This window comes from Sphaeramia orbicularis, chromosome 20 (genome assembly GCF_902148855.1).
Source record: "Sphaeramia orbicularis chromosome 20, fSphaOr1.1, whole genome shotgun sequence".
Lineage (NCBI taxonomy): Eukaryota > Metazoa > Chordata > Actinopteri > Kurtiformes > Apogonidae > Sphaeramia > Sphaeramia orbicularis.
In genome coordinates, this window is record NC_043976.1 from 13,187,175 (window position 1) to 13,202,569 (window position 15,395).

General features: G+C 40.6%; 1 protein-coding gene across 2 annotated transcripts in view; it reads left to right on the top strand.

Moving 5' to 3' along the window:
- pou6f2 (POU class 6 homeobox 2) overlaps positions 1–15,395 on the top strand; it is a 68,768-nt gene that overhangs the window by 23,860 nt on the left and 29,513 nt on the right. For both annotated transcript variants that reach the window (XM_030123749.1, XM_030123750.1), the window contains exon 5: positions 11,665–11,975. In XM_030123749.1, coding sequence (XP_029979609.1) covers positions 11,665–11,975 — 311 coding nt within the window. The remainder of the gene's footprint in view (positions 1–11,664; positions 11,976–15,395) is intronic.

Here is a 15,395-nt window from a genome sequence, read left to right on the forward strand (position 1 = left end):
CAAAACAGCACTCAAGCTTCCTGATAAAGGTCGGCTTCCCACTCACCTGCAGTAATGAGACCCAGTGTCGGTGCCAATCAAAGCCATGTCTGCCTTTTAGATGAAAACGCTCAGCGCTGTCGTTCGCAGGTTGCGCGTGTTGGTATGATACAAATTAGGGAAATCACTGTGCTCATTACATCTCCAAAGGGTGGGCTCCTGGGGGAAAGAGCCAAATGTTTCCACACTAGTTAGACATGTCAGACTGTATCTCTTCTGCCTCAGCTGACTGCTGCTCCTTTAAGAGGTTAGCTCACCGGGCCAGGCCACTGACTTAACCTCTGTCTGCTGTGGGAATGCCGCTGTGTCTCCTCACCCATTACATTATTGGAGATCGACAATTTCAAGCATTCTTTTTGGGCTTGTTATAGCCCCACTAGTTGCTCATTGTGAGATTCTTTTTCTCTGGTGTATATTTGTTGTATCATATCGGGATAAGAAAAGAAATAAGCAGTTGTTTGTGAGCACATTCAGCCAGTAAAGGAGCGCATTAAGAGGACCCAGTGCAAGCAGTCCACATTTCCTCACATCAACATCTGCCATTTTAACACAATAGAGGCCAAACCCATTCCTTCTCCCTCATCGCTGTTTAATTTGAAGTGTTCTCAAGCAGTATGTATTCCACATTGTCCTTTAATGATTTAACTTTGCTGTGGTTGTAAGATGACTCACAGGGGAGAGAGCTGCATTAAATAAATAACAGTGATAAAATGTAGACCTCATACATTTCAAAGCTAATGCAACTAGCGGTGCAATAGGAGCAGCTGCACACAGTCCTAGAGCGGTAATTTGATTGATTTGTTGTGACAGCAGCCAAATAATTGAGAGTGAGAGGTGCTGCTGGAGATGAAGCGAAGGCAGAGACAGGTTCGCCAGGCAGTCCCAGCAGATATGGCACCCGGGTTCTCATCTCTGCCATTGATATCTGCCAGTGGTTTATTGTTTGTCTTCAATAAGCAGCTTGGAAATGTGTGGGGTTACTGGCTTTGTGACAATTTGGCGACGGAAAGAAGAAAAAAAATCACCAATCAAAATGTACAGAAGAGCGTTGAGCGGGTTAGAATCAAACACACCAATTTACACTCAGGCTTATGTGCGGCTTACTGTACATGCACATACGAACACACAAACGTACTCCCATGAGACTCATGATTTACACTCTGATGTCTGTTTTGAAGCTGAGATGTGAGTAAATTTTACCCCCCGGTGTTTCACTTGTTGCGAACATGCTAATGATTTGTTTTTGATTCAACTTACATACATTTCATAATTGCACAAAAATAACAATGAATACACAGTATGTTTGCATGCACAGTGCATTATTGTTTTAAATGCATGCACTACTGGGGTTTTTTTCTGCCTTTTTAAGACACTGTAGTGCTCTTTGTCTTAACCCTGTGGCTCTTGACTCGTGTTTTGTTTCTGTGGATGGTGGCAGTGTCACTCTGGCTCAGCCATGCCACAGGACAGCACACAGCCACACAGCCTGAAATAGAAAGAAAAGCAAAGAAATGGGGGGAGGATGAGTCTTTATGGCGGTGTGGAGGAGGACAATAATATTGTTAATCAGATGTGGCTGTGTCTGCTCCTCCACAGCAAACCCTGACATCTGCCCTCACTGGTAAACACTGAAGGAGGCTTTTTGCAAACCTCCTGCTATAAACACAACCTACAAAAACGTCTCCCCACATTACACACTGTCTTTTTGCACTGTGTATATAGGGAGTATAATGCATTTATTTAAATGGGTTTGACTTAAGCTGGCAATAAAACACTGTGTAATTATCTATGACATTTTCTCATAATAGCTTCCAGTTATATAAATGATTATTTACAGAACATAAAATAACATCATTAATTATCTCAGCTACAGCCGATTAGACTTTCTGCTTCTATTCCATTAAACCACATAAACAGGCTACAGTGGCAATTATTACAATTTGTGCTGTTTATCTAATAACATGTCAGTCCCTGAACCTGTTTGTATCTGCACACTAATATTCTTAATTAAGATATAATATTGTTACATATATTGATTAAGTCTAACAATCAATAGTGTTCCTCTTTTGTTGTGCAGTATTGATTGTGATAAAAATTACAATGTTAATAGATCGTTCTGCCCCATTGTTTTCATGATATTTCAACACTTGTAACGTGCTTCCGGTAAATGCCTTGACCACTTGCCCTGAGTTGTTTTGTAGAAATTACATCTCACTTTTTTCCTCCCGTTTCCAGCCAGACACTTTCCAAAAGATTTACTAAAGGTCTGCCATATTGCTGAGGCGCAATTCAGAAGCTTTCAGCAACAATCTGTAGTCAAAGCATTTTAAATGAAAATTGATTTGTGATTTACATGGTCAGTGAGGGGAAAATGAACTTATGAAATGTTGTAAATGAAATATTAGACAAGGTGCAGTGGGAGAGAGCAGACAGAGATGGTAATCTTGTGGAACTGGAATTCCCGCCTGCAGAACTGGGTGACATTTTACATTTATCTGTGTTCTGCATGAGTTGTAATGTTAATGGTAATTTTAGGGACTGAACTGGAATGAAAATGGTGTTATCACCGATTGCTTCAAAGTGGAATTGTGTAAAGTAGCACAGCTGCATCCTTTATTTCCAATTCCCCAGTAATGTGAGTTATTGCACTATCTTTCTGTGAGGTTGAATGTGTTTATTCAGCCTGTTTTTATCAGTCTGTCTACTTAGAGCACCTTATATCAACACCTTTGCCAACAGGATGACGTACACAGACTGCTGTATTTTGATATTAGATCAATACTACAATGGGGTTGTGAATGGTTTTTTTTTTATGTTTATTTTCATTTTCAAATGTATAACAAGAAAAATACAACTTGAACATGAAATTGCTGTATCAAGTGTCCTTTCCAACCTGCCCCTTCCCCAGGTTTCTGAATCATTACATGATGCAGTAGGTTTATTCTTTTCATGTTTTCCTCTGAACTCCACATTTTTAAAGAAATAGATTTTTAGGGATATATAAACAAACTGGCATAAGGGAAGCTTGGTATTGTTACATTAATTGTTTTTTGAACATATACTAACAATGTGTAGGCTGATTAATTTAATATTCTCATATATTATGTTGTCTGAAAACAGCATCATATACAGGGTTTTAATGTAAACTAACATATCAATATGATCTTTACAGACTTAATAATACAAGCAAATCAATGTAGCATTATGGTCTAATCAATACTACTTACACTCAGCACAGATGTTCTAATTTTGATCAATACCCTGTGCAGTGAACGTTTCCTATCCCACTATTCCCGTTGTCAACATGTATGGATTTTCATGGAGCTTACTCTTCCATGTTGAAGGGAGAAAGAACCAAGAACTGTGGAAGAACAACAAAGTCCTGTTTGCAGCAGCAGCAGCATCAGTACAGACGCTGGTGGGAGTCTGGGAACCGGCCTGGATCACACAGAGGTCATTTTAACCACTGCTCTCCAGTTCCCCAGTCTGTGAAACCAAAGAGTCTGCGGGACCTTTTGTCAGCAGATGGTATGGAAACCAAACCCTACACCAGTGGGGACGTCTTAGTCACTGCTAAAAGCTATCTGTGGTTACTAATTGCTGACCAGGGCCTAATTACCTTAATTAATGGCCTTGGTATCTGGGGGCAGATTTGCAGAGGCTTTTATCAGTATCAGTGCAGCTTAAAAGGGTCCCGTAGGAGGACTGAGGAGTGTGAAAGTCCCGTGGGTGCTATTTCTAGACTAACTACAGACACATCACAGATGGATCCTGTGGCATCAGTACCGGACGGCATGTTTGGAGAGGGATATCTGTTACTTACAGATAATAAGAAAACCTCACCAACTACATCTTGGACTAGAAAGGAGGAAAAAAAAGGCTTTACTTGCCTTTCATTCTGAACATATTTTTATTCCTCTTCTCTCTCGCACACAAACCTGATTCCTGAATTACGCCGCCATAATTCACAATGACAAAGTAGACTTAGCACCTTTTTCCACAGACCGTGGGGGGTTTTGTTCAGTGAGCTTTCACTGTGAAATTAGCCCTGGTACTTTCATTTTCCAGCTGCAGTGAAATGGTTAAAAGACACAGATCAGCCAGTATGAAAATAGAACTGATTCAACAAAATCTGCTGCTTCCTCTGGCTTGCTCCTCACCCATCCAGCAAACCCCCCCCCCGATTTTTTCCCACTCCACTCACCACCTTTTTCCACTATCCCTTGCTCTCTCTCTCCCTCCCCCCAACCCCGTCAGGCACCTTGTCCGCATTTGAAGAAGGCTCGTAAGTTCGGGTGCATACATTTCTTTTGATGATATATTGTCCCGGTGCGGAATTTCATTTACTGCCGCTGCCCTTTGCTGAACCTGTTGCTAGTCAGTGAGCACGATAAGCGTATAAGTAGCATGCTACTTCATTCATCATACATCGTTCTGGGCTCTCAAATATCTCATATGCGATTCAAGAAGAAACTACTAAACCGGCACAAGGATCCCACCAGGATCAGCTGAGGTTCCATTAAACACTGTGTACAAATATAGCACACTTGCTACTTGTTATCAATACACATTTTCAGTGTTGAATTTACAAACATTAGCCTTCATTTCATGGTACACACATTGTTATGTAGCAGAGGGAAAATGTATCTCAAATGCACTGCTCATGTAGTACATAATTCCATTCACATTGCATTTTGAATACATGCATTTTGAAATCTGTTTTTTCCCTCAATCACAGTGGCTGCTCTGTGTTGTATTAAACAGCATTAATAATCACAAGAGGCTCAGTGTCACCTCAGAAGTCTCCACATCACTAAGGCAGACAGTGTTGTGCTGCTGGGCATGTTGTGCTGTGTGAAAGTGCTTACACGCTCCCTCAGACAACCAAAGGGAATAATTAAAGACAGAAGATGGAGGCAGAAGAATGGAAAGCAAATCCCATTGTTTGGGGTTATTTCATCCCACTGAATTTCTTTTCTCACTTTCTTTTTGCTCTCTTCTCACATTCCTCCCCAAATGCACTGTGGGTATGTGGCACACTATCAAAGCACATGTAAGCGAAGCAGCACAGAACAAAAGCCCTATGATGTCCTCCTCATACCCACATTGTCTTTTGATTATTCTACAATCATTTTATATCTGTGTAAGTTAGAAAGGAAGGGAAGGCTTAATAAACCCATAATTTGAAATACTGTAGCTGTTCAGAAACCACAACATAAGATATGGTTTAGATGATTTCAGAACAAGCGTGCTTATTCCTCATTTTTTTTCTTCATTTTTTACTAATGGTGTAATTTCTGCAAGTTACCAAAATAATCCACAATGAAATTCAAATTTAAGGTGAACTAGACTATTAGGGCAACTCTACTCCACTCCATTTCTAGAGCAGTAAATGTAGCCCCTCAATCTCTTTCAGCTTTTACTGTCAGTCAGAGAGCACTCAGTCATCTCTGTGCATCAGGCCCGCAATATTGATTTTTCCACCCACTGAAACAGCCGCATGAACATAAATTTTGCATGAGGCTTTTACTCGCGGCCTCCGCTTTGGTCTGACGACACATGATGGGACCATGAACACGCTGTAATAACCCAGTCTGTCCAGGCAGACGGCTCTTTCTTTGGATTAGAGCGAGGGGGGGGGGGTGACGTTGTCCAACACCTTCTGGACTCTGAAGGACAAAGTGGGGGACCCCTTACTGGGATTCTTAGTACATACTGTCCACGTATCCTTTTATCATAAAAGAAACTCTCAATCTCTCAAAGAGTCTAGTTTGTCAGAATAGTATTGCTTTACCTACATATTTGAAGATGTGAAGTAAACACCTTTTGATCATAAATCCTATCCAAAATCAATTTTTTTTTTTTTTTTTTTTTTACATTTTTGTCCTTAAAATCATACTCTGAGGAGATTTTGGTGGAGATCTGATCAGAACAAAGTTGGATGGATGAAAGTGCCCTCAAGGATTAAGAGTCAACAGGTATTTTTTCTCCAAATAAATGAGTTAATTTCAATGACGAACAAGCCTTCAAGAAGAGTGAGAGCAGCTAATTAGTGTAATTAATGTAACTTTCTTCACCTTTGTTTAGAAAGAAAACCTGCCCACTTAAGCCTTTGCAGCGCATCATTTGGCAAAGAAAGGCTGCCATGAAAACAATAATCTGTACACATCCTCTCTCTGGAAAGGATCAAAGCAAAATTTAACTTCTTTTGCTGGGGGGACCCCCTGGAATTCTCTCAAGGGCCCCTGGAGGTCCCTGGACCACACTTTGGAATCAATACCTCGCGTAAGCAACACCAAAAGGACAACATTATCAAGTACACAGGGATTTTCTTGTAGGTGTTACATCTCCATGGAGAGGATTTGATTCTTTGAAATGCTTCCCCCAGAGTGAGAATTCTACAACGCAGCTTGACTATTGCCTTGCATCACAAAGTGAAAGCAATTATCTCTGGATCCCTACAAGCGATGTGGTTTACTCTCTAAAATCCTGTGGCTTCCGCGACTCCTCTCAAATCTTAACTGCCTATAATTTTTTTTTTTTTTTTTTTTTTTTTTTGTAGTCGTTGAGTTCCTCCTGCAGCAGGACTAAGACACTGATGTTGCCTGCTGTGGCTCAGAGTAATGTTTTATTCAGTGGCTCTCTAGTTCTTTTAATGTTTCATTCCCCCATGTTAATTTCATCCATTGCAAAGGCAAGAATCTATTTTCCACTCCTTTCCTGTTATTACCAAGTGAATGGACTTACTGGGGGAAGGAATGTAATACAAATTTCAATTTCCAGGCTGTGTGTAGAAAACCTGAATTTAATTGAATTGAGAGAAATTGTGATCTTATATCGAATAGGAATTAATATTGGCATCACAAGTACCATTATCTGAGTGGAATATAACTTTAATGAAATAATTATCTGTCCTGTAAATTAAATTGTAATTTAAAAAAAAAAGTGACTTTAAACTCCCAACATGTTTCTTGCTTTTCTGCTTTTCCTCAATGTTAACACTACTTATTGTAACTGATAATCAATTTTAAGTAGTCGTTTGGATGTGTGATACTGTGATGAAGAGTTAATATATGTGACCATTAATCAAGAGTCATAACTGACACTTTGAGCATGAGTAAATATAATTGACGTTGATATTCTGACTAATGTTATCTGTGTGACAAGTGACCAACAGTGATAAAGTGAACTAAGGAAGTCAGTACAGAAACAGTGATGTTATCCACTTCATCAGTATGTGAGTGCTCCAATCTAATCTGCAGAGTAAAAATGACCTTCCTTTGACCACCTTCATAATTACCAGATCTCATAGAGTCTAAATCTCCTTACCTCCAGTGGAGTAATTATCAGTGTGACTCACTGAAAAGGCAATTGAGACAGCGGTTTATGGACTCCCATAGCAGAACGTGAGGCAGAACAGTAATGGGCAGCTTGTTTGTCCCCCCTCTCTCCTCTCTTGTTAGAGAGTGATAGCTGTGTTTAGGCTAGAGCGCTTCTTAAAGATACAAGGTGGTCCAATTGGACAATTTCATTAAGTCGTGACAGACTCCACTGCAGTCACTGATTAGCTCAGAATTTACAACACTTCTTAAATACTGCCAAAGACTTTCAGGGGATGGTTTTGAATGCTCGTCTGTCTGCACAGTGACAGTGAATAGATGAGTGGGTGCAGATGTTCTACAACAACTTCATCTGAACTCCTTCTAAGTGTATGTTTAATAAAAGCACACAATATACTCATTCATATTATTTACACGTTGTCGAAGTACTGTAGATTTTATTCATTTCTTTGAGTTGAATAAACTTTTCCAAGGTTTGTGAACTGTGTTTTTCTTTTTGATGCTCAGAAAACTTGAATTCCTTCAATATACGACAATCATCTGTCTCTGTTTGGATTCAACCACATGCTCTGAGAAGTACATCTAACTAGACTGAGTGAAAAATGCTCCTTTTGTGTAGATATTATTACTGCTATCCTGCAGCTGTGCTTGAAGTTGGCCTTGGTTGATCCCTTTGTAAGGGTTATAATATGTTAAGCACTTATTCATACTTTATATGCTTTCTAGAAGACCTAAATTCTCTTAACTGTTACATTTACAGTTTCCTATGACACACAAAAGGTACATCGTACATCAAAATGCTTCAGAAATTGGCTCTATAGTCAGGTTTTATCGAACATGAAAAAGTTTGAATTCTGTGCTAACTTAAAATGTATAAAACCATGTAATTCGGACATGATCCATAAGATAATTCATAGGCAATAGGTGTAAAAATATGTGTTGTGTTTTCAGAGGAAAACAAGGAGTCCGTCTAGAGCGGGCCCCAGAGAGAAAAGTGCTGCAATAAGGGGGTTGGCAAGGACTACTGAGATAGCGCTGGTAATGAGAGAGCCGGCTGCTTCTTCCCCCCTCACTCCTCAACCACACAGGAAACAAAAATAGCATTTTGTCTGACGAATGAGCCGGCTTTGACCTAGCCTTTCGACCTCTGACAATCAGTCTCGCCTCGTCCTTCAGTACTTCAGAAGCCGGGGCTGGGACAGTCAAAGATAACAGTTGATTTCTACTGTGGCACTAAAGCAAAAAAAAAGAAGAAGAAAGAAAGAAGAAGAAAGCTGTAAAAGAGAGATGGTAGATGGTTTTCAAAGCACTGAGGTTGAAGGTCTCACGCTCTCACTGCTGGTGTTTCATGATCTCAAATGATTGTTGTTAAATGTTGTTAAATGGAGCATAAAATGCCACAGTTCACATTGTGTCTGATCGTCTCACTGCATGACTCTACTACACGATCTGGCTTATTCCTCATTATAAACATTAACATAGGCGAGTTGTGACAACAGTGAAAGTGGGACCCTTGCTCTTACACCCCTTGGGCATGATGACTAAGTGGGAGAACTGCTCGCATCGTATCACAGTTGGGAACAAGTGAATATGAAACACAACACAGAGACAGTGGGAGATATAATGAGCACTATAGGATCTCAGCACCCCTTTGCCCTCTCTCCATCATAAGTGAAGCTCCCGCTCTCATCGTCAGCCCTGTGTCTGCTGGAGGAAGGAGCACAAACAATTAACTGAGACAAGCCGTTTGGATTATGTGCTCAACCAAAGCAATCAGACAGCTGTGGTTAAAAGAATGAGCTTCAAAATGCCAGTTGCCCAGTTAGAGGGGAAGGGAGGGTCAGTGGTCCTGACAGTCTTAACAAGATGACAGAATTTATAAAGCACTGCTGTTAAAGAATATAGTTACCTGCGGTGTAGCCCTTATAATAAGGCCACATGGGGCTTCTTCCATATTCCCTCTGTATTTGTTTTCTTTTGCCTCATATTCTTTTGTTGTGCCTCTTGTTCCTCGGCGTAATGGTTGGTGCTGGAGGAAATTCTCCAATCGTCTTTGATCTTCGCCTGGTTTCGATAATTTTTTGACAGAAATCTCATTTTACCCCTCCACCCCCCCTCCCTCCTTTGTTTTCTGCTTCTTTGTTCCCTTTTATTCCATCTTTAAATAGGGCTCAACATTTTGTCGTTGTGAAGTTGCAAAGGAAGAGAGCCGGTCCTGTCAGGGGCTGAGCGTTTGCTAGACAACTTGCCCCAACATTTCAAGTGAGAATTGGACTCTTGCCGTTTGCACAGATGATATATAATTCATGGTGGGGGTGTGAGAGAGGTGTCAATGTGTCAGGAGGTAGAAGAAATGTAAAAGTGTACTGTTTACTGGCCAAGAGACGCTGGCTTTTCTTTGCTGTGCTTCTGCAGAGTGAGGAAAGAGGAGGATGATCTGATCTTCATCAAATGTTCATCTGTGCCTGTCCTGCAGTCATAGTGACCACACTAATCAAAGACTTGTCTGCCCTGATGTTTTATTCATCTTTTATGAGACAACCATACGTAAATTATTTAAGTACATTGATTCTGTATGTATACAAGCTTGTCCATGCCTGTGTTTGCAATTGCTTTGCTGCATTTTCAATGGGTATTCACTAACACCTTTGAGAACTGGTGTTTGTAATTCAGTCCTTAGTGTTTTAAGTGTCTTTAATAGTGAACTTGTGTAAACTTTCCTTCTGACCTCTTTGTTTTTAATATTTTACCTAACTTTGAGTATCGATCTTCATTTTGTCTGACACAAGTTTAAGTTAAAATTTGTCCTCCAAAACTCTGCCATCAAGCTTGACCCATTGGTACAACACAAAACAAGACATGGGAGCAAATACGCAATGAGGCCCTGGTTTGATTCCCAGTTGACCGTTTCCTTACTCTGTTTTCCACATTTCCTGTCTTGCTCCACTTTGTACCTGGAAATAAACACATCAAAATGTCTAAAGAATTAAAGAGAAAAATAAGATGCTGTAATATGAATATCCATCAGTCTGCTCAGGTCGGTCAAATATCGATACACAGATCAGGTCTGTCCCTTTAACGTCATGACTTCTTATGATCGTCCCTTCTATTCATCTGTGTGTTACCTTATCAACACTCTGCAACATCACAGAGTCTAAGGCAGCAGCACCAGCTCAGATTAACGCTCTGTGAGAGACCGTAACAAAACATAAAGTGTTTGTTTTTTATGTCTTTTGCTGTTTGTTTGTTTGTTTGTTTGTTTGTTTGTTTGTTTGTTTGTTTGTTTAGTTTTTTGGGGGGTTTTGCATTTTTGTGTCATATATGCACACAACTGCATGTAGTTATACATGATATAATTTATGTTAGAGATATTTCTGAAATGACTGATAAACAGCGAATGTGCAGTGTAAAAAAATAGCACTGTAGCCCAGAAGATCCAACATTCTGTTTAGCTTAAGTCTGCACATATGTTTTAACATATGACTGATGTCACTTTTAGAAGTGATTTGTTTTTTTTATGGATTTATTCTGATTGATTACAGCAGGAGAATCTGACATGCAAAAATTGTGTGAAAAATTACAAATATTTTTTATAAATCCAAATTATCATAAGGTTGTCATGTACACACCTGAACAGAATGCTGTTCTCTTTAATATATTGCATGCATGGATATCTGGGTCCGTTGGACTATTTGCATGCAGCTGTAGCTTCATCTTGGCTCAGCCTGAGTGTTCACATTTTTTTTAAACAGCATAAAAATTTATAAGCATTTAAATGTTGAAATTAGGTTCTAATGGCGTGCCATTATTGGATCCAATTAGTTAATGGGTTTATTTCTGAAGTCTTCCAGTGTAGATGGATGTCTCTTTCCTATGAGAATTTAAGCCATTAAACCAAAGATTCTGACATTCTCCAAGTGACAATGAAGACTTTTGGCTCTAGAGAGAGCAATTATATCAGTCAGACTTGATAGCTTTGTCCTCCAACTACTTAAATTAAATTCACTGACTATCATGCAAGATAAAAAAAACCCTGGAGGACCTTGTTGTGGCACCATGCAATTTACATCGTCTCTCACTATGCACCCTAGCATCGCACACCTGCTGTGTCTGCATACGTGGTCTATCAGAGGTTGAGTGCATTCTTCAGATAATGAGCAATTTCCTGTTTATTTGCTAAAACACATGATGTCGTGAACGTCTCAGCCTGTCATAGTTGTTGTCCATGCAAACAGTTGAGGTCTCAGTCAGAATGTCTCACAAGTTGCTGTCTTTCCATTCACAGCTACCTCATCACTTAACTCCCAGCTCCAGCACCTACAGCAGCTCCAACAGATGCAGCAGCACCACCAGCAGCAGCAGCAGCAACAACAGCAGCAGCACCATCACCAACAGACCCACTCCCACACCCCGAACCAGCTGCCATCCCAACATCACATGACCACGCCAAGCCAGCAGCAGCAGACCTCTGTCCCGTCTCCTGGCTCCACATGCTCCTCCACCTCGGGACAGCCTCAGCAGTCTCCTCCACACCGACCCAACCAATCACCAGCCCGCAGCCTTCCCTCGCCCGTCACCCCACCTATGCCGTTACCAGTGAGTCTGCAGGCCTCTTCATTTTTCAGTTTAAACAGTCAGGGGTCATTTATCCAATAACATGTAGTAGAGGTGGGAATCACAGTAACTCATGTTGCGATATTATCAAGACATGTTGCCGTGATATAGCAATTTTGCAATACTTGATACACTACCAGAAAATCATCTATAATACATCAGCAGGAATTATGCATTTCCTCGCTGCATATTGATCAATTTAACAGAATTTGTCATTTGTTATGAAATAATGAACAAGGAAGTCATATTTTAGTGCCTCTCTGAGTCATGTCAGTGTGCATGCTGTGATAAAAAATGTCAATGTCTTATACCAGTATATGATATATTCCTGTGTCAATATTTTGTCCAACCCTTAGCATGCAAGAACATTTTGGAAGTGTGATTCAGAAGACAGAATCCCAACTCACGAGCAAGAACATTTGCATCAGGGATTCAGTCTCAGTCTTACTACTGTTTTTCCACTAATACATGGTGTTTGATACTCTGCCAGTACTCATATGTTTATTTAGCGGAAGTATGAATGGAAGCAGGCAGCTCTTCTGTCTGTGTGGAGCTATAAGAAATGCATTGTTGTTTAAGGCGTAGTGTAGTAGAGCAACCTTACAACCAAGGCAGAGCACAATTCACCATCCGCTAGCAGATTTAGGGGGAGTTCGGAGGTTATCTATTAAATGCTTTCCAACACCATGCAGCCCTTAATTTTTACTTAGTTGCTCTCCTACTCAACCTCCCTTGTTAGTCACTTTAGTCTGTCCGTCCATCTCTTCCTGTCTGTCTGTCTGGCTGTCACTGTGTGACGATAATAACCTATTTTATATCCCTGTGGTTCATTTCGGTGGAGACTGGCCAGGTCGCTTTTCTGTCCCTGGTCACATTCATCAGCGGCAGACCCTTATTGGGTTGTGGTGCAACCTTCTTTATGGCCAGGATGAGTTGGGCTATTTGTTTCCTCCCTTGCAGCCCTCTCCGGCCCTGTCACGGCCTAGTGAGACTCAGCAGGAAAAAACAGCCTCTGGATTTAATGGGCTCCAAAGGCTCGCGCTACATCGCACCAAACACACTGTCCAGTCGGACGCCAATACAAGGGCTACTGACCAAAATACAAATTCACATCTTAAGGTAGTATCAGGCCAGACTGTTAACACCTGAACTTCTAGAGGATAGACCTTAACCTGTCCCTCTTATTTACTTGTTTGGATTTGTTAGTAAATCACTACTTAAATTTTCTGTAATCTTGAATATGTTCACCTAATGCTGGGAGATTTAAGATTATTTTCAGACATCCTTTCTGCATTGACAAGACTGAGACCCTTGGCTTTATATAGATTGTCTTCTCTAAAAGAAGCACTGGGGCTGATTATGATGACTGAGGACAGACCTCCTTTGAGGGGGGCTAAAGGGGCCACATCAGGTATCATTAAGATATTGGCTCATCAAATAGGATTATGGAATGTGTGTTTGTGGTGTGAGTGGGAGAAGAGGCATGGCCGTAAAAAGGTTTAGTTTCTCTGGGTCAGTGCTGGGTTGTCAAGCGTGTGTCACCCAGCGAGGGCTTCGCCCAAGGACAGGCCGTGGCCTCAGCACTCCACTCAATGTTACAATAGGATTTAAACAGTAGCTCTCCGCCTTCCTCCAGCTCCCACACCTCACTGCCTGGGTCAGTGATTGGATTGAAGACCAACAATCACTGAGCTCCTCATTGTTAATTCACAGAAGTTTTTAACAGGGTCCTCACAGATCCTTGAAGGGCCACTGTGTATGAAATGGAATGTAATAATCAGAATTATGTTTTTATTGCTCGAATAATTATTGTTTTATGACGTTAAAGTGAGGACATTTTTCTATAGACAGAGCAGGTTGCCTCCATGGAGTCACGGTCACTTGGGCCCCCATGATTACATATTTAGCTGTATCCCAATCTGTAACTTTACAACTAGATGTCACTAAATATTGAACCTACAAGAAGACTTAAAGAGTCTTAAAACACATTTTTGATTTTCAGAACTTAAAAATGTGTTAAAATCCAGCTGCCGATTATAGACGAAGAAAAACATGAGAATATATTGTAAAAAGGGAAAAAAAAAGCCAAGAACACACCACTGCAAACAGACACTGCACTCTCAGCCATGGGAAAATGCAGATAAAATGAAAAGTGATAGGAAGATGACAAATAACATGGTAGGCTGAAAACAGTTTGTCACCAAACATTCAAACCTTGAGACAATAGACTATAAATCACATGAAACCTGAGTACCAGCGCTCAAAAAAGTCACCACCTGTTAGTGCTGAACATACTTGTTGATCTTTTTTTTTCTGCAGTTAAGGTGTATTTTTCCCTTATAGAAATTCACAACTAAAAATATGCACATAAATTATTTAATGCAGGAAGTCATAATGTAACTCCCTGAGCAACACACACATGAAATTCCATCCACCTTTGTATATTTTAATTGAAGACACTGACGATGGGCGTTTCTTGTTATTCCATGCTTTACCCAGAGGACCAGGTTCAGTGCAATAAAGTAGAGTCATAATTACCATAATATAATCAGCATAAGACAGATAACACCCCCATTTCCTCATGTCATTATTCAGACATGCAGAATCACCCAGCCATTCCTCTGTTGTTGGAAATACAGCGCAGAGCCACAGACAGACAAACACTCATTATGTTCCAATTATGGTCCTATTGTAATTCTCCTCTCATGAACGTGCGAATATTCTTTATAAGCTCGTAGTGAGGAATCCTGAGCATCCATTACATCCCTAGTGTTTTAAATGTTGGTGTTTTTAATTTGTGAGTCCAAATTCATTAATTGGCTCATTAATATCCCTATTAGAATACAAATCACACCACAACAGACAGTGTCCCTTGAGTCAGCGGTCTAAACCAGATTACTGCAGTTAATTTGGTTTAAAGGAGTAAGAATTTACCCTTCTTTTTTTTTTTTTTTTTTTTTTTTTTTCACCCCACCCGCACCCTCTTTGCATCCTAATATGTGGAGTACAGTGAGACGTGGCCTGTGGCTGCCTGAAATAGCCACAGCAGTGATGACAAATAGACAGGGGGAGATTATGAAATTTGCTTAAGTGTGTCAATGGGCTGATTGCGGGAGCCCGCTGGATTTTGCTGGAAGTTGATTGATTAGAGCTGCGGGTTTTCTCCACGCCCGGAGAGCTCAGGGATTTGACGGGGTAAAGCGCTCGCCAAGTCTGTTACACGGAATTGATCTTAATTAGATCTGAAAGACCTGCCACAGCAGAATGGTCGCGGCGATTAAAATGAAAAACAGGAGAAATTACTGATCAAATTAATCATAATGTCGGGCTACAGCTGTAGGTCTGGTGTAATTTGCCACTCCAGTGAGTTACATCAGCCCAGGCAGGAGGAGGAGAGGCAGT